This window comes from Tasmannia lanceolata, unplaced genomic scaffold (genome assembly GCF_043159265.1).
Source record: "Tasmannia lanceolata isolate RefF3 unplaced genomic scaffold, GAP_Taslan_0.1 ptg000013l, whole genome shotgun sequence".
Classification (NCBI taxonomy): domain Eukaryota; kingdom Viridiplantae; phylum Streptophyta; class Magnoliopsida; order Canellales; family Winteraceae; genus Tasmannia; species Tasmannia lanceolata.
The window spans coordinates 44,570,166-44,589,330 of NW_027518690.1; the positions used below are offsets into that span (position 1 = coordinate 44,570,166).

At 40.3% G+C, this 19,165-nt stretch overlaps 2 protein-coding genes and 2 pseudogenes across 2 annotated transcripts; all 4 read right to left on the bottom strand.

Moving 5' to 3' along the window:
- Nucleotides 1–1,546: 1,546 nt before the first annotated feature.
- LOC143891311 (dirigent protein 2-like) lies at nucleotides 1,547–1,915 on the bottom strand. The gene has a single exon (XM_077395912.1). The coding sequence runs from the start codon at nucleotides 1,913–1,915 to the stop codon at nucleotides 1,547–1,549; it is 369 nt and encodes a 122-aa protein (XP_077252027.1).
- Nucleotides 1,916–8,033: 6,118 nt separating this feature from the next.
- On the bottom strand, nucleotides 8,034–8,909 carry LOC143889227 (dirigent protein 1 pseudogene; annotated as a pseudogene).
- Nucleotides 8,910–9,925: 1,016 nt separating this feature from the next.
- LOC143891313 (dirigent protein 11-like) lies at nucleotides 9,926–16,778 on the bottom strand. Its single transcript, XM_077395913.1, has 3 exons — nucleotides 16,707–16,778; nucleotides 16,553–16,634; nucleotides 9,926–10,831 (listed from the first exon to the last, which is right to left on the bottom strand). Exons 1-3 carry the CDS (start codon nucleotides 16,776–16,778, stop codon nucleotides 10,593–10,595), a joined length of 393 nt encoding a protein of 130 aa, XP_077252028.1. The 3' UTR covers nucleotides 9,926–10,592.
- A 351-nt stretch (nucleotides 16,779–17,129) lies between these two features.
- On the bottom strand, nucleotides 17,130–17,910 carry LOC143889228 (dirigent protein 2 pseudogene; annotated as a pseudogene).
- Between the last annotated feature and the right edge of the window lie 1,255 nt (nucleotides 17,911–19,165).

Sequence of the window (19,165 nt, forward strand, 5' to 3'; positions counted from 1 at the left end):
CTTGCAAAAGAATTTTTTTTTTCTTCCCAACAGTTCGAGCAACCAAACAAAGCAGGATTCCAAGAATTTTCCAGAAAAGTTTGGAAAGGAAAATATTTATAAAATTTCCTACTTTTTTTTCACACATGAAAGAGATAACTTGAACAAGTCATATTCAATTTTGACTTGAGAGACCTTCAATTTATCATAATATCCCTCCAAATTAACCATAATCAACTAATTTCTCTGGAAAGAAAAAAATTTCTCAGAAAAACATTTTCCATCAGAAAGGTTTTTCTTGCATTCCGGATTATTTTGGTTCCTGGGATTACAATTTTTTTCCCCACCATAGTCCAATCAACCAAACATGGGATTTTTATTTTACCGAGATACTTCCAGGGAGTTTTTTTCCCACCAATATCCCAGGAAGTTTTTTGTTCCACAAAAATTCCGGCAACCAAACGGAGGTGAAGAAAAAGAAAAACTTCTCCAAGGGTTTGTACGACTCTCTTGTGTGGGACAAGGGAAGAGTAAAGGTGAGATTTTGTGATCTCTCTTGGATTGTTAGCAACAAGAAGAAGCAAGGCTATTCTAGGGAGCGAAGGCGCTTGGATCCTAGACTACGTAGAATTTATTTCCGGTGTAAGCTTGGATCCTAGACTACGTAGAATTTATTTCCCGTGTAATTCGGAGAAAGCTTTGGGCTTTTGTAATCTGGTGAGTGCTTCTTGTAACCCAATTATTTTCCACATAGTGAAATCTTTTGAAGTCTTCTCCCATGGACGTAGCCACACATATTGTTTGGTGAACCAAGTAAAATCTTGGTGTTCTTGTGTCTACATTCCCAACAGCCCTTTTTAGGCACCAAATGTGTCGAGTGGATGTTATAAGATTCACTGGGATGTGAGTTATTGTTTGATTTATTTGGACTGGTCGTTGAGTTATTTCAGGATGGATTATTAGGTTCAATTTTAGATGAGCATAACTTTCAATATTATCTTTCAATATAAAAAAATTCATTGATCTTACCGAGGTCCTCAAGTATGACCCATTGCTGGGTTATTCCGGGACCCAACCCACAAGCCCTTGATCTCTTACGCTCGCTTAGGATTTCGTCAGGAAGAGGAAAACATTTTATTTTTATATGCCTTAATCTTACACATGGGATGGCCGTCCCACATTTGACTAATGTGGGTCGCCTCATGATGGTCTAGATTACACGTCTCTGTGTTGGACCAGAATGACCCAGCATATGATGACAAATGAAAAACCATACTCAAATAATAACACCCATGCACATCACAAAAGAAGTGTGAAAACTTGAAGACATTGGTACATTTGGGCATGGAATCCTCTCAGTCAAGTACTAAGAGGTAGACATTATTCTATTATAAGGAAATAAAACGTACGCTCCACCATGGAATCTGGATTCAGTAATGGTGAACTGTGACATTAAACTTGATAATCGCATTGAGACCTTCAAAGAATTCATTCTCTAAGACTGCATATCCCCTAGCGAACCGAAATGCACCTGTTCCGGACACCACCGACACCTCTCTCTTCCTTATTAAGAACGATCGGCACCTTGGATTTCCAGGGTGCTACCATTGTACTTATTTGTAAAGACAATTGAAAAGAGGAGGTGGAAATCTGTTCCATCCAACGCCGAATTCACATAGATTCCGTTTGCTCGCCCCACCTGATTAGACTTCCGATCGACGCCTTCTGTTACTACATCGTTGATCGCCGTTACGGTACCAAAATTGAGTCCGTTTGAATTCATTCCATTGGCCCCCACAACGGCAATTGCCGTTGCATTCTCACCTGTTACCCAATCTTGCAGATAGAAGACCATCTTTGTCTCCTTCAACTTTGGGTGTTTGGCATCAGAGCTGACCCCATCGCTATAAGCAGAGCTAGGGCGAATTTCAGACATCTTAAGGTGTTTGGTGCCATGGATCAATGGTCTAATTAGTTTGGATGCATTATTTCTTGAAGCATGCTTCTATTTATACTGGTAAAGATAGGTTGAGAGACTCTAATTGATGTAGAGTAATGGAGAGTTCTAGATTGTGGATGATTTATTGGGTTGGAGAAGCAGAAGTTGATGTTGTGTGAGATAGTCTACACTCAACACCAAGAAATGGCAATGTTTATTGACTAATAAATTGAATATCTCTTTTTATGGTAGGTAATAATTTGAATATGTATCCTTATCAGAACTTCAAAATCAATATATAACCTGCCAAGTCTAATGTTCTACGTTTCTGTCATATTAAGAAAGGGAAGATGGTATACCCCCCTCCCCAACTCCCAGCATCCCGCGAACTGTTGGATGACCTATTTACTTTTGCCATAATTCCACTAAATTAGTAATTGGAAATTTTAATTTATCTTGGCCAACGGTTTGCAAACCAAAGAATTGTGGTGGGCTTGGTATTGGAAGAATCCGCTTGCGCAACAAAGCTCTATTGGGGAAATGGCTATGGAGGTTCGGGGTTGAGAAGGATGCTTTATGGCATAATACTATCGCAAGGAAATATGGGCAGGGTTGGGGGGATTGGGAATGTAGAACACCGTCAAACAGGACTGGTTCTGGTGTGTGGCGTTCTATTCACTCTACACGGGAGCTTTTCAAACCATTTATAAGATTTAGACCGGGCAAGGGCAACGAAACCCGATTTTGGATTGATCTATGGATAGGAGACTCTCCTCTATCTGTAGCTTTTCCGGATATATTCAGAGTGGTTCTAAAAAGGGAAGCAACAATTTCGGATTATGTTATCCGTGGTGAAGACGGAGGGGTTTCTTTTTGGGATATTAGGTTTCGGCGGAATTTAAAGGATGAGGAGATCGAATCTTTCACATCTCTCCTCAATCTTTTAACTAACACCTATCTATCCCCTACTTTATCGGACAAGTGGATATGGACACCTGATTCTGAAGGGGGTTTTACTGTAAAAAGTTTTTTCCTGAAATTAACAATGGGAGATGGATGGGACAGCAAATGGAAACGCTTATGGCTACCCTATATACCCCCAAAGATAGCGGCTTTTGCTTGGTTGGTTGCATACAGATGTATTAATACTTGTGAAAGGCTTCAAAGGAGGAGTGTTCGGTTGGCAAGCAGATGTGCTCTATGTTGTAATAGCAATGAATCAATTGACCATCTGTTGTTGTTATGCCCTTACTCCAACGAGGTATGGATGGGGATTCTCAGATTCTTCGGAATGTGTTGGGTGCTCCCAAATAACATTTCAAAGTTGCTCATGACCTGGACGGGAGCTTTTCATGGCTGCTTGGGGCAGAAGATGTGGAACGCTATTCCGTTTGCAATAACATGGTTTTTATGGATAGAACGTAACAACAGAATTTTCAATGATCGAAGCAAGGCTCCTAGATTTTTATGCCTCTCCATTATTATTGCAATCCTCACATGGGCAAGCAGTAAAGGGGGCGTACCATATTCAATATCACATATATTGCGGAATGGATTCACAGTCGTGATGGAAAAGCAGGGTGTAAAGGCCATCAAGCCGATTTGGTCACCACCGCCGGAGGGCACTCTTAAACTCAATTTTGATGGAAGCTCGATGGGAAATCCAAAACCTGCGGGGTTTGGGGGAGCAATTCGCGATTTTATTGGAACCACCATTATGACATTTTCTGGACCGGCGGGTGTATGTGATGCGAACGAGGCGGAAGCTAGAGCATTATTATTCGGCCTTCGTTGGTTTAGGAATCATAGTTTGGGGCCCTTAATCGTGGAAGGTGATTCAACCAACGTCATTGCATGGGCGAGGAATCAAGGTCCTGGACCTTGGCGGCTTGCAAACGAGATTGATGAGATACGAGATCTCATGGGTTTCATACGTCCGTTGATAACGCATCGAAGGCGTACGGCTAACACTCTGGCCGATCGTTTAGCGAAGGAGGGAGTGGGATTATCGATTCCGAATGTTGTATTTAATGCTCCGGGAGCGAATCTCTTGTAATTCACTGTATTACACAGGGACATCTTGTCCCTTCTTCGTGTAATTTCCTTCTAGGAATTAAATAAACTGTTATCTTTATAAAAAAAAAGTAATTGGAAATTTTCACACACTATTTAAATTGCCATTGACTTGATGATCTGAAATCTCTCACGCCGGAGTTAGTTGCACCAAATGCAAAAGGATTTTGATTGGCTCACATCAATTATGTTGCTAATCTCAGGCAAGGCATAGGCAAAGAAATAATTTAAAATAGAGATTTGCTAGGCCGGAAAGCCATTTCGCGGCTCATTTTTGCAGAAGAGAACAGCCATCCTGGCTCACCTTTTTTTTTTTTTGAATGGCAAATAAATTTATATTCAAGAAGAGCGACCGAGATGGTCAAATACAAATAGGAGCAGAATGCTTAAGAGCAATGAAACAGAAGGAACAAAAGCAAAAACAAGGCTGCCCTCGAGGGGGTAAGAAGTCAAACATATATTGATCATCTCTTTTAACTCTTGAGCCCAGACCGAGCTAAACGATCGGCGTCAAAATTAGCCAATCTCTAAACAAGCTAATAAACATGTTGATACAACATTAAAGCCCCCTCCACCCTGTCAAAAATCTCATCAAACATTGACCCAAATCTCCATGCAGGCGGCTGGCTTCTAGTTGCCCACCGAATAGCGTTGAGCGAATCCCCCTCAACAATTAGTCCACTGAGATTCAAGCTCTCTATAATCTTTATTCCTTGTAATAATGCTCTAATACAAGCTTCATTCGAGTCTGTTATTTCGTTCGGACTCGAGAAAGCCCAAATTAGAGTACTCCTTTTGTCCTTCAGGACTCCACCTACCCCTGCTGGCCCTGGGTTACCAACGTTGGTTCTATCAAAATTAAGTTTTAGCTTGGGGTTCCCAGCTAGGATTAGGGATTAGTGTTTGTACTTTACTGGCACATATCTCCCACCATCCCCTCCATAAGTCATAACAAGAGATGAAAGTAAAACTGGGAAGGGTCTTAATATGGTGAGTGCAATCGCTTTCATGTATAAGAACGGTGTGCTTTTTTTCCCGGCCCTAAAAACCCTGACATTTCTTCCATATCACCAATAGTGTAGCTAAGAGAACTACCCACCACAAAATCTTTCTTTTTTCCCCACCAAGGAACAGAGAACCAGGAGACTAATAAGTTGGTCAAGTGTAGTGGAAATACCTATGACATCCAAAATTTCCGTAAAATATCTCCTTGCCGTTCTACAATGTATAAAAATGTGATCCACCGACTCCCCTGATTCCACACATAATGCACAATGGTCCACAATGAGCCGCAAAATGGCTTTCCATGAAATTTTGTTAGAAACCTACCGACTTCTCCAAAAGCTTAAGTTGTTGGAGAAGGCGTTATTTATTCTTTTATACTTTCACACTCCCCCTCACTTGTGGCCCCTCTTTCTTTGGGTTGGCCTACACCAAGGGCAATATTTAATCTTTTGTACTTTAACACTCCCCCTCAAGTGTGGCCCACTTTGCAAACACGTGGCACATGTGGTCCCACCTTGGGCCAACCATTGCATGTGGTTTTTGTTTTTGTTTTTTTTGTTTTGACATCAGGGAGGTTTGAAGTCGTGACCTTTGGCTCTAATACCATGTTAGAAACTTACCGACTTCTCCAAAAGCTTAAGCTATTGGAGAAGGGGACGTATTTAAGTTGCTGAAAATATTCTTGCATTCTCTTAGCATGCTTATGCTCTCTTGACAAGTTGCTCAAACTATTTTGTGTTTTCTTTAGAAAGATAACTCACCGACTAACCTGTACAGGTGTGGCTCTTTGGCTCAAAGTCATGGGTATGCTCCTCATTGATGCGAGTTCAAATCCCCCGGGCTTACCCGATGCGCATGGTTTACGGGTGATTGAACTCATCGGTTGGGAACAGTCCCACCCTAAAAATTGGGGTGGGGATACCCTATGTCATTCAAAAAAAATCTCACTGACTAGAGACCTTTTGATTTACATATTGGACACAACTATAAAAGAATAGTTGGTTGCCTCTCTCAATCTGATCCTGAGATAGAGACCAAAAACAAATTTCTTCTCAATTTTCTTCGTGGTTTCAGAGCATTTTTTAGGTGAGAGAAGAGAGAGGCATCCTACCTTCCCAAAAACTTCCTTCTATTTGCTATGAGCCACCTAAGGCTACGAAAAGACCACATTGGGCATGATAAACATTTAGGCCATATCCGGCAACCAAGAATTTTTTTCATGATAAATTAGTTTCTCCAACTGGTGATCGAGAGATGGTAGGACGGGTGGGAGGATAGACTTGAGAGGGCTAGAATGAGTCGAAGGTGAGAAATGGCTAAAAAACGGAAAAATCAATCATATTTTGGGTTGAGTTTTTACTTTCCTTGTCTTTCAGGCTTTTCTTCCCCTATCCTCAGTTAGTACCTCTAGTATCTATCCCTCTCCCACCCTCCCTCCACCATTGGGTATGCCAATATTCCACGAAAAAAAAATCATGGTAGCCACATGCACTAGTAGGTTGTTTTATCATTTAGGATTGGTTATTGCTTATTTAGAAGAATTATGAAAAAGCAATAGAAGATTGTTGGTAGGTGTTGCTATTATTTTAAGTAAGGGGATCAAGGACGTGAGAGTTGTTTCCTATTTTGTAGGTTTGTTTCCTATTTTGTTAGTAGTCAAGAGAGTCCATTATATATGGAGTTGGTTCTATTTGGGAGGATTGCTTAATGATTGAAATTCCTATAGGAAGCTGGTTTTCCTCAAACTAAGCCAACTTTATCTTCGATTCCTCTTCCCAAATATGTGCCGGGGCTAATTGTGGGTCTAGATTCCCAAGAAAGAGAATTCAAACTGACCCAAGGAACGTCCCTTCTTAAAAACTTGAACAGGTGCATTCGAAAACTTAAGGCTATATAAGATGATCTACTATCTAAAGGCAAGACGGTTCCATATCAAAATAAAGTCTTTTGGCTACTTGCAAGTTGCAGCCATACAAGGAAACGATGGAGTGATGGTTGAAAACAACCAAACTCCATTCATCACACATAGGATTAAAAAAATGGTTTGCTATATGTTAGTCAATTCCCAAGTGATATGCTCTATAACTTTGAATTTAATTCTGATGGCTTTAGAGATTGTTTTGGTCCTAATGATTACCCGACAGTGCAAGTGTGTGGTTTGTGATGGATGGACGGGCATACCAATTTGTATAAAATCCAAAATTCAATTCTAAGGGTAATTGACCAATTTCCATCCTCTGGGATTGGATTTCAGGCGATTGATGAGAAGATTGATGAGAAGAGGAGAACATCATTTCTTCCTTGGGCTCTTATGCCTTTCAGACAAAAAGACTTTTTAACATATGATGCAATGCCAAAGTGATGACTTTCAATGTCGATACATGCATAATATAAACGCACGATAAGTCGTTACACTAGAATGTAAACGACTCGCGTTAAACTTTGATGTGTGCAAAACGCAAATGAAGGTATCAATGCACGCGGAATGCAAACGACTAGAGATCAACATGGATCTGATTAACATTTTAATAAAATAACACAAATGCTAATGCAAGGGATAGATAATTAAAGATAAATGCTCACTTTAGACTATGAATCCATTTCGCCGGGTCTTCGATTCTTGGAGAGAAGCTACAATCACTGCAAAGTAAAGGACATTGTGATAAAGTAAAGTAATTGTAAAGATAAGTTATGAAATGTTTGATGTTCGGTTGGGGTTGGGCCTGTAGCTCAATGGTTGAGGCTTTGTATATCAACTTTGACGTCACCGTTGGATCCCAGCTTACCCACGGAAAATCGAAAATGCCTTAATCTTAAACTTTGGATGACCGCTCAGCATGTGACCCATGTGGATCGCGTCATGATTGTCTACAAGATCAATGGTCTAGAATACACGTGCATGTCTCCGTGTGGGACCCAAAAATATTGATAACTATGATTTATGCAAATATATATGATGACAAGTGACAAACTTTATTCAAAAAATACCATCCACATAATGAAGAATATTGTGTGAAAACTTGAAAACATGGTGACATTTGGGCATGAAATCCTCTTCAAGCAACGTACTAAGAGGTAGACATTATTCAATAAGGAAATAAACGTACGTTTCATCAATCAATTTGGATTCAGTAATGTTGAACTGTGACTGTAAATTTGACAATGGCATTGAGACCTTGAAAGAATGCAGTCTCTAAGACGGCGAATCCCCTGGCGAACCTAAAAACACCGGTTCCAGACACCACCGACACCTCTCTCTGCCTTTGTAAGAACCGATCGGCGCCTTGGATTTCAAGGGTGCTGCCATTGTACTTCTCATTTGTAAAGACAATTGAAAAGAGGAGGTGGAAGTCCGTTCCATCCAACTTTGAATTTACATAGATTCCTTGTGCTCGACCCACTTGATTCGACTTCCTATCGACACCTTCCGTTACTGCATCGTCGATCACGGTTACAGTACCGAATTTGAGTCCGTTCGAATGGGTCCCATTGGCCCCCGCAACGGGAATTGCTGTTACATTCTCACCAGTTGCCCAATCTTGCAGATAGAACACTATGTTTGTCTCCTTCAGCTTCAAGTGTTTTGCATCGGAGTTGCCCGTCATCGCTATAAGCAGAGCTACGGCGAATATCAGACATCTTAAGAAGGTGTTTGGTGCCATGGATCAATGAATTAGGAATGCTCGATGACTAGTCGTCTAATTGGTTTGTATGCCTTATTTCATGAAGAATGCTTCTATTTATGAAGAGTTTTTCTCTTGTCTAAGGCAGGATTTGGGAATTTGTTTAGCTTGTGGTTGATTTTATGTCTTGGAGAAGCACATGTTGATATTGTTTAATATATAGTCTCACCAAGACTTGGCAATATTTATTGACTCTAATAAACTAATTAACTATCCTTCTTAGAACATCAAATTCAATATAGGTGGCTCAATTCGTTTACACTTCCTCTCCCCCTATCTCACATCTAATCCAATAAAAGGCCAAGTCAATGTTCTGAACTCAATTCGTTTACACTTCCTCTGCCCCTACTTCACATCTAGTCCTATGAAAGGCCAAGTCTACTGAATGACCCATTTATTTTTGCCGTTTGTCCTTATAAAGATCTATATATGGTGACATCACCTTCTTTTCTTATCTTTTCTTTTAAAGGTTATGGTGACACCCCATAATTCTATTAAATTACTAATTAAAAATTTTCACCCACTCTTTATTTAGAGTGCCATTGACTTGGCGATCTGAAATCTCTCTTGCAAAGGGAGACATCAGCCATGTTGCTTTGTTTGGTTAATCTGATGCAGGCGATAGCCAAGGAAATTCAAATTGCTGCATCTCAATTCCTTTACACTTCCTCTCTCTCTATCTCACCTCCAATCCCATAAAAGGCCAATTAAGTCAATGTTCTGGGCTCAATTCCATTACACTTCCTCTCCCCCTATCTCACATCTAATCCTATGAAAGGCCAAGTCCATGCTTTGAACTGCAAATTATTGGATGACCAATTTCCTTTTGCCGTAAGTTTTCCTTTAAAAAATCTTTGGTGCACCACATAATTCCATTAAAAAAATAAAAAATTTCTCCCCCTCTTTATTTAAAGTGCCATTGACTTGGTGATTTGAAATCTCTCCTGCAAAGGGAGACATCAATCATGTTGCTTTGTTTGGTTAATCTGAAGCAAAATATAGCCAAAGAAATAATTTAAAAGGAGGGAGCATTTAATGCTAGAGAGTGGAAGATGGCTCCAATTTAAGTTATAATAAAAGCCCTACTTTGCTATATGTTTCATGATTATTGAAGCATTTCAATTTGTCATTTAATAATTCCACCAGAGGGGGTCGTTCATAGTAAAGAAAGGGGGCCAATTTTATAATTGCCTAAATAAGCAAGGCTATGAATGCACAAACTCAACTTGTCTTGTATAAACAGAGGTCAAAGTTTATTACGGTTCCTAAAAGGCTGTCAGAAGCCAATTTCCAAAAGGAAAAAAAAACAGAAAAGACAAATTCAGTTTGTACAATTATTAAAACATGACAACTATGAAGCCATTAAGCAATAATGATAATCGTAATCACCTGTACATAAATGATATTTCCACCTTCATGCAGTCATTTTTGGAAAGTATAAATAAAAGGGGTTGGAAATGCTGGAAAGAGGATGGAAATATCATTTTCTTTGCTGATTCCATGCATAATAGAAGAAGGCTCAAAAGGCATCTGTTGTGTGGTTAGATGGCCTCTAATAGAATCTATCCCCCTATATCTGACCCCACTCTGATCACAACCCTTGGATCAAAAGGTCTACCCTGGTAACATGAGCACTTTGCATAGGCACCTTCTTCAACCATTTTCAGCACTGCTTTTACTCTTTCTGATGCCTAAATGAAAAAAATAAAATCAAAGATTTGAAAACATTCCTCATTATCTAAATTAGCATCCCCTTTCAGAGGAGGTGATATCAGCAGGACGGGAACAACTGATTTTATTACATGACTGCTCATGATGTTCAATAGACCTATTTTGCACCCAATGGTAGACATCTTACAATAACTGTCCTAGTTTATCTTTTATTTCATTTCTTCTCGAACACGGCCATCAAATTAATAATGGAGAACTGTGACATTGAACTTGATGACTGCATTAAGCTGTCCAAGATCTAGTTTCACTGTCTCTAAAATGGCATAGCCCCTGGCGAACCGGAAGACGCCTGTTCCGGACACCACCGAGACCTCCCTCTGCTTAAGCATGAATCGATCAGAACCTTGTATCTCTAATGTGCTGCCATTGTACTTCTCATTCGTAAAGACCACCAAAAAGGCTAGATGGAAGTCCGTCGAATCTGTTAACTAACCAACTTCTTTTATGCAGGAGTTGGTTATGTTTTAGAAAAAAAGAAGAAGGAGAAAGGCGTTATTGATCTTTTATACTTTAACACTCCCCCGCACGTGTGGCCTACTTGGCAAACACGTGGCACATGTGGTCCCACTTTGGGCCGTCCATCGCATGTGGATTTTTGCTATCCGGGAGGTTTGAACTCGAGACCTTTGGCTCTGATATCATGTTAACTAACCAACTTCTCCAAAAGCTTAATTTTTGCTATCCGGGAGGTTTGAACTCGAGACCTTTGGCTCTGATATCATGCTATAAGTAGTAGCACCGCAAATTGCATGAATCGAGTCAATGTGTTTGGTGCCATGGATTGGTTCAATTGACGATGTGTAACTGGCTTGTATGCAATTGTTCATGGAAGGAGCTACTTATACTGAGAGAAATGGTAGGTTTTGAGGGCCAAACTTAGGCATCAGAGTCCCAAACAGAACATTTCTAACCTTTGAAATGTTCGTTGTTAATCAGTAGCCATCTCACTGTAGAAACATGCTGTTGCAACTTTTTTTTGAATTTGGAAAACAGTTGCACGTATGTGGTTGGTGGTAACAGAAGTGTCACGTTGCACTTCCGTCCTCGATACACTTTTGGTTGGTGAAGATGTACACCAAACCAATTGGGGTGCGACTTGGGCCAACCCAATCTTGGCCCGGGTTAGGTTGCTATTCCCTAGGGTTAGGGTTGGGATAAGCCAACCCAACCTGATTTATTTAATTTTGGGTTGGGTTAGTGTTAGGGGGGGTGATAAATTCGCCCATTTTCTTTACATGGGACATCCAGCTCCGGTGGCAATCAGGCCCATTGAATACTTCCTATGTAAGTACATCAGCCCCCAGCTCCGGTGGCAATCAGGCCCATTGAATACTTCCTATGTGAAGTACATCAGCCCCTTTGCAGTCATTGATACACTGGAGCTGGCTCCCAAGTAGGGGTGCAACTTGGTAAGGTCGGGTTGAGCTTTTGCTAAAAAAAATGAATAGAAATCAACCCAAACTCTACGTGATTTTAAGATAAACGCTCCAACCTAAATCACCAAAATCGACCCGAGTTGCATCCTTAGTCCCAAGTAGATTGGCTGTTAGTATTACTTGTAATCCCATTGGGGATCGGCCTTTGATTGTACTCGGGGACATTTTGTCCCCCTCCGGTTTTTTCCGGTGAAATGGAATAAAATGTCTGTTACCTTTTTCAAAAAAAAAAGAAGTAGAAAAAGGGGCAGATATATCAATTCTGTTATTGGTGAAGCCTGATCTCAGTCTAATCTGGAAAGTACTATACACTCTACCTCGACTGCGGCGGTCCCGAATTTTTTAGGGTATTTTTATACTGGGGGTAGTTTTGTATTTTCATGAATTAGGGTTTTTTCTCTTTATTGTAACGCGTCTTAGAACACCATATAAAAGGGATGTGTTATCAGGAGACGCCCGAGAGAGGTGTGAGGGTTTGTAATTTTTTTCTTCAGAATAGTGGAATCGTTGGCTTGTCGCTCTGCTGTGGACGTAGCCCATACCAAACTGGTTGGGTGAACCACATAAATCTGTGTGTTCTGTGTGTGATCTTTCGTTTTATCTTTGCATTGTTATTCTATTGCGTTGTTAATTCCTAACAAATTCCCCCTTTTGTAATTTTTTCTTGTTTTGTCCCGATCCAACTTGAACTCAGCCCAACCCAACCCAACCCGGCTCAATTTGAAAAATCGGATTAGATGGATTGGGTTATTTGGAAAATCAGATTAGATGGGTTGGGTTAGGATTGAAACTCCTCTACGCAAAGCTCGATTTGGGTTGGCTTAGAGTTGAGGTTATGCTACCTTGGCATGGGCTAGGGCTGGCCTCAACCAGGTAGTGGTTCGCATAATCCAGACTTAAGATTCCGAGTGTACCAGCGACGAAGGAGATGGAGATTGGCAGATGACTTTGATCTGGATTGATGACGAGATTCTTTGATCCGTATGTCCGATATCGATGATCCGATGGAACAGATTATCCACTGAAGTTCCAGACATACTCGAAACGACGGCGGGCCCACATATATTTTTCAGAGATGACTCAGATGTCATGCAGGTCATTTTGGATCCCGTATGATTCAGAAGTAGCATGTGCATAAGATGAGTGTAGTGGATATGTGAATGCTTAGATGGATGTGCGGCCACACAACACTAGATAGAATTAAAAATGACGACATACATAAAAAGGTGGAGGTGGCTCCAATTGAGGAGAAGATGAGAGAGCACCGCTTAAGATGGTTTGGACATGTCCAACGTAGGCCTTTGGATGCTCCGGTGAGAAGAGGCGACTCGTGCCAAATTGAGGGAGTAAAAAGAGGTAGGGGCAGGGCGAAAACAACTTGGGTAGAAACAGTGAGGAAAGACTTGATAGCTAGGAACATAACAGAGAACATGACCTTGGATAGGATAGAATAGAAGAAAATGATCCACGTAGAAGAACCCAACTAGAACCAAGATTAGAGCCGGGTAGATTCCTTTTACCTTCTTCATGAATTTTTCCTGGGATTTATGTGGGAGAAAAAAAATCCAAGGAGATTGGTGGGAAAAAAAATAGTCCTAGAAGTATCCCTAGAAGTTTTTTTTTGCTTGAACTGTTGGGAAGAAAAAAATTCTTCTCAATCTTATTTTTAGTTCCTGGGAGTATTTTTTTTCCTTCCTAGGGTGTCGTGCGGGGTCATTTTGGTTCCTGGGATTATTTTGGGTCCACCAACCAAACGTGGGTTTCCTGAGGAAATCCCACAAAAGTCCCAAGAATAAAAACAAACCTGGCAACCAAACAGAGCTAAAGGATTCATTTAGCCGACCCCAACTAGTTTGGGACAAAGGCTTTGTTGAGTTGAGTTATAGGGATTTACAAGTCTTTTATGAGTCTTTTTAAATTATAGGGGTAATAGGGTCTTCTTACGTCATAATAGCTTAAGTTCTTTGAGTTATGGTTGTTTTAAATTGGCCCCGCACTGGTATTACAGGAATGAATGTAAGTGAGAGAAAGTCTTTAAGTCTTTAGATAGGGGCAGTTTACTACCTACGGTTTTTTATTTATTTGACATAAATACTTGACGTTGGTTTTATGAGAAAGGGACACTACATTCATTTGTTGTTTAATATTGAGAGCTTCTTGGAGAAAAAAAGGTTTCAACTTCTCCTCCATTGGTAAGATGCCAAGGATTCTTTGGTGAGATGTCAAAGAAACTCATGGTGTGAAGCCTTGAGATAAGTAGATTACCTCTTATTGCTTGTCATTTATTGTTTCTACTAATCTTCTCTCATCTTTCTTAGTTTTTCACCGTCAGCCACCTTCCCGGAAACCCCAAACCTCCATTAACCTCACCAAAAACCTTTCTTGCATTATTTTTCACTGGTATTCTACCCAAAACTCCTAAAATACCTATTAAAAAAATCACATCCTTAGAAACATCATTCGAACCCATCCATATCACGTGCCCATTTCATTCCGAAAACTAATTTTGCACCCTACCGAGATCCTTCAACAGCTTCATAGCATATGTTTGCACCACTCAAACCTATCCTAAACAAGGTTGCCAGGGCGGGAATCGAAAACGGGATTCGATTTGGGATTCGAAAGCGAGATTCGAAGGCTCCGGGGATGGTTGGGAGCGGGATTCGAAATTTCGCAGGGGAATCGCCGAAGACTCGCTGGGGATTCGCCGGAGAGCGATAAAAATTTAATAAATGATAAAAATTAAGGAAAAATACCTAAAAATCAAAATCTAAGCATTCAGATGTCCACCATTAAACATAAACATAATTCTCCAAATACCAAAATTATAACATTCAACAAAAAATTCAATTTCCAGGAGGCCCAGGACTCCTGGAAATTGATTTTCCAGGATTCTCCAGGAGGCCCAGGAATCCACCATTAAACAAAAAATTCAATTTCCAAAAAGCCAAATATCAAAATTATTACAGAATATCTCCAGTCTTTTCAATTAAAAAGATATAAAAGTTAGTTTTTCCTCTTTCCCTTCAAATAAACAAGATCAGTTCGTCCTCTTCCTTCTCCTCTTCCTTCAACATTTTCTCTAAAGAAGAAATTTAAATATATGAATTAATATTTATAAGACAAATATCTTCACTGGGAAATTGAAAGTGTTAAAAATTTTAAATATGTCTATTCAAGTGTGAAATTGTACCTCCCCTTGTATGTACTCCACCCCCCCCCCAGGAAACTAGTAATACGACCTTGAGTGGATGGTCATCCAATTTCAGGTTCCGAGCTGCTAGCGGGATCTGATTTCACATTCTCCACCCCCCATGAAACTAGCAATACGACCTTCAGAGCAAATGGGCAACCATGGGAGAGTCCACTCAATGTCCTTACTTTCGCGACAATTACTGAAAAACTACTTTGTTTCACTTCTACGGGCACCCGCGTGTCAACTTAGAAACGGGTCACAAAATGTTGACCCGGACCCGGAAATTATGGGCGGGCCAGGTCGACCCGCGGGCCCGGGTCAATTCTTGCCAGGTCTAGCTGCACGTGCATGCACCAGCCATCATATAATTTTTCAGGCAATAGTGAAGATGATACAGAAACAATTGGGCGAAAATATCTTTTTTTTTTATGGGTAATGAGTGAAAATATCTGCTCCATCTTAAGTGATAATAAAAGCCCTACTTTGCTAATGGTGACCAATCTCCTATACTGTTTAATGATTGTTGAAGCATTTCAATTTTTCTTTTAATAAAGCTATCAAGAGGGAGGCTTTCCTTGTAAAGAAAGGGGGCCAATTTTATCTTCTTCTTTACATTATTGTCTAAATAAGCAAGGCTAATAATTGCACAAACTCAGCTTGCCTTGTTTAAACAGCGGTCAAAGGTTATTAGGGATCTCAGAAAGTTATCAGAAGTCAATTACAAAAATAAAAATAAAAAGAAAAACCGAATCTGTGCAATTATTAAAACATGGTGGTACTTGGAGCCATAAACAATAATCATAATCATAATCACCAATAGAGAAATGAAGTATTTGCCTTTCAAATGAAATGTACCCATGCCACTTCATTGAGATAGTATCAATGTTTAAAAACGCTGATGTGATGCAGGACGCAGCTGAAGAAAATCTTACTTGACTCGGCACCAAGCGGTCGAGTACTCAGTCGACATAGTCATCATTCGTGAGAGTCAAGGGAGTTTTTATTGACTCTGTAGGGCAAAACGTGGAATGAGGCCAAGGTAAAAAGGGAGTCGACTCGGGGGAGTTTAAAAACTATGGATAGCATAGTCCCGTGATCTAAAAGCAAATTTGAAAACATTATCAAATTATCTAAATTAACATTCCCCCTCATAGGAGGAGATATCAGCATCAACTGATTTTATTTCAGGACAAGATATCAGCATCAACTTATTTTATTAGGGAACAGCTCATGATGTTCACATCAATCTATTATGCACCTCTGTAAATAGCATTGGGTAGACCTCATACAATAATTGATTAATTGTGCTAGTTTACTGTATCTTTTGTTTCATTTCTTCTCGAACTATTGAAATCTTAATTAATAATGGAGAACTGTGACATTGAACTTGATGACTGCATTAAGTATTCGTTTCTTCAGTCTCTAACAGGGCATAGCCCCTGGCGAACTGGGACACCCGTTCCAGACACCACCGAAACCTCCCTCTGCTTAAGCAAGAATCAATCGGAACCTTGGATCTCTAATGTGCTCCCGTTGTACTTCTTGTTCGTAAAGACAAACGAAAAGACGAGATGGAAATCCGTTGAATCCAGCTCAGAGTTCACATAGATCCCTCATGCCTCACCCACTTTGTTTGTGTTCCTCTCAATGCCTTCGGTTAGCACATCACCCGTGAGAATCCAGCAATGGGAAGTGCGGTCACAGTGCCGGTCACAGTCGTGCATATAGAACACCATGTTTGTCTCCTTCAACCTCTAGCCTTTAGCCTCGGATCTGACCGCAGCTGCTATAAGTAGTAGCACCACAAATTGCACTAATCGAGTCCATGTGTTTGGTGCCATGGATTGCTTCAATTGATGATGTCTAACTGGTTTGTATGCAATTGTTCATGGAAGGAGGTACTTATAGTAAAAGAAATGGTCGGTTGACAGTGCCAAGCTTAGACAAGAGAGTCACAAACAGAGAGTTTCTAGCTTTTGAAATATTTGTTGTTAATCAGTAGCCATCTGAGTGTAAAATAACAAGGAATAGTGTGATAAAACTTGAAAACATGGTGACATTTGGGCATGAAATCCTCTCAAGCAACGTACAAAGAAGCAGACATTATTCTTTAAGGAAATACACTGTACATTCCACCAAGCAATTTGGATTCAGTAATGTTGAACTGTGACTGTCCACTTGATAATCGCATTGACACCTTCCAAGAATTCAGTCTCTAAGACGGCAAATCCCCTAGCAAACCGAAACGCACCCGTTCCGGACACCACAGACACCTCTCTCTGCCTTCGGATGACTCGATCGGCACCTTGGATTTCTAGGGTGCTCCCATTGTACTTGGCATTTGTAAAGACAATGGAAAAGAGGAGGTGTAAGTCCGTTCCGTCCAACGCTGAATTCACATACATTCCCTGCGCTCGCCCCACCTGATTCGATTTGCTATCGACGCCTTCTGTTACTGCATCGTCGATCACCGTTACCGTACCAAATTTAATTACGCTTGAATTGGTGCCATTGACCCCCGCAACAGGAATTGCTGTTGCATTCACATCATGCAGATAGAACACTAGATTTGTCTCCTTCAGGTTCAAGTGTTTGGCATCAGAGCAGCCCGCCATTGCTATAAGCAGAGCTACCATGAATTTCAGACATGTTAAGGTGTTTGGTGCCATGGATCAATGGTCTAATCAGTCTCTATGCATTATTTCATGAAGAATGCCTCTATTTATATTGGTAATGGAATGTTGAGAGAGACTCTAATTGACATTGTTTAATATAGTCTACACCAAGACCTGGCAATGTTTATTGTCTAATAAACTAAATATCTATTCTTCTTAGAAATTCAAATTCCTGCATCTCAATTCCTTTTACACTTCCTCTCTCCAATGCCATAAAAGGCCAATTAGGTCAATGTTCTCAGCTCAATTTCATTACACTTCCTCTCCCCCTATCTCACATCTAGTCCTATGAAAGGCCAAGTCCATGCTTTGAACCGCAAACTATTGGATGACCAATTTCCTTTTGCCGTAAGAGATTTCAAATCAGGCACTTTTGTGTTGTTGGGCCCAAAATAATTCCAAGAACCAAAATAAACCGGCAAGAAACCCTACCCTGGAAAAAAAAAAGGCCAGGAACCAAAAATAAGCTTGTATAAGAATTGTTTTCTTCCCAACAGTTCAAGCAACCAAACAAAGCATTTTTTTTCCACCATAGTCCAGTCAACCAAACATGGGATTTTTATCTTACCGGGATACTTCCAGGGAGTTTTTTTTTTCTACCAATCTCCTAGGGAGTTTTTTGTTCCACAAAAATCCCAAGAACCAAAAAAATACCGGCAACCAAACCGAGGAAAATAATTTAAAAGGAGGGTGCCACTGAAAATTTTCACCCACACTTTATTTAAAGTGCCATTGACTAGGTGATTTGAAATCTCTCCTGCAAAGGGAGACATCAATCATGTTTCCGTGTTTGTTTAATCTGAAGGAAAATATAGCCAAAGAAATAATTTAAAAGGAGGGAGCATTTAATGCTAGAGAGTGGAAGATGGCTCCAATTTAAGTTATAATAAAAGTCCCCTAATGTTTCTTGATTATTTGATTATTGAAGCATCTCAATTTGTCATTTAATAAATCCACGGGAGGGGAGCTGATAGCCCACCCCAGGGAGGCTATTTTCTCCCCACTTCACGGCTAGCGTTATGCGTTAGGCTTTAACGGCTAACTCTAAACGGAGGTTTTTTTTTCCCCTTTCTTTTCCTTTATTTTTATGATGTAGTGTGTCCCCACCCCCCTTGAATCATTTAGTGCACGTTTCCCAACTTTAGACTCTCTCTCTCTCTCTCTCCACACAACAGGAATAGTTGATGGGCCCCCAAAATTCTCCTTCTTGGTGCCCAAATCCAACCCACTATGACAGTGTACCGTCCAGACCATAGGATGATCCAAGCGGTCCATTTGATAGGCCACATCGTAAATAGGTTGTGTCCCAAAAAACTGTTTTCATATGATGATCCTAGCCCTCAGATATAAAGAGAAATTGCTTATTATGGAAACCTCAATAGATTGGAGAGTTGTGATCATCCTATGCAAATGATTTGGGGGCACAACCCATTCACGTTATGGCCTAT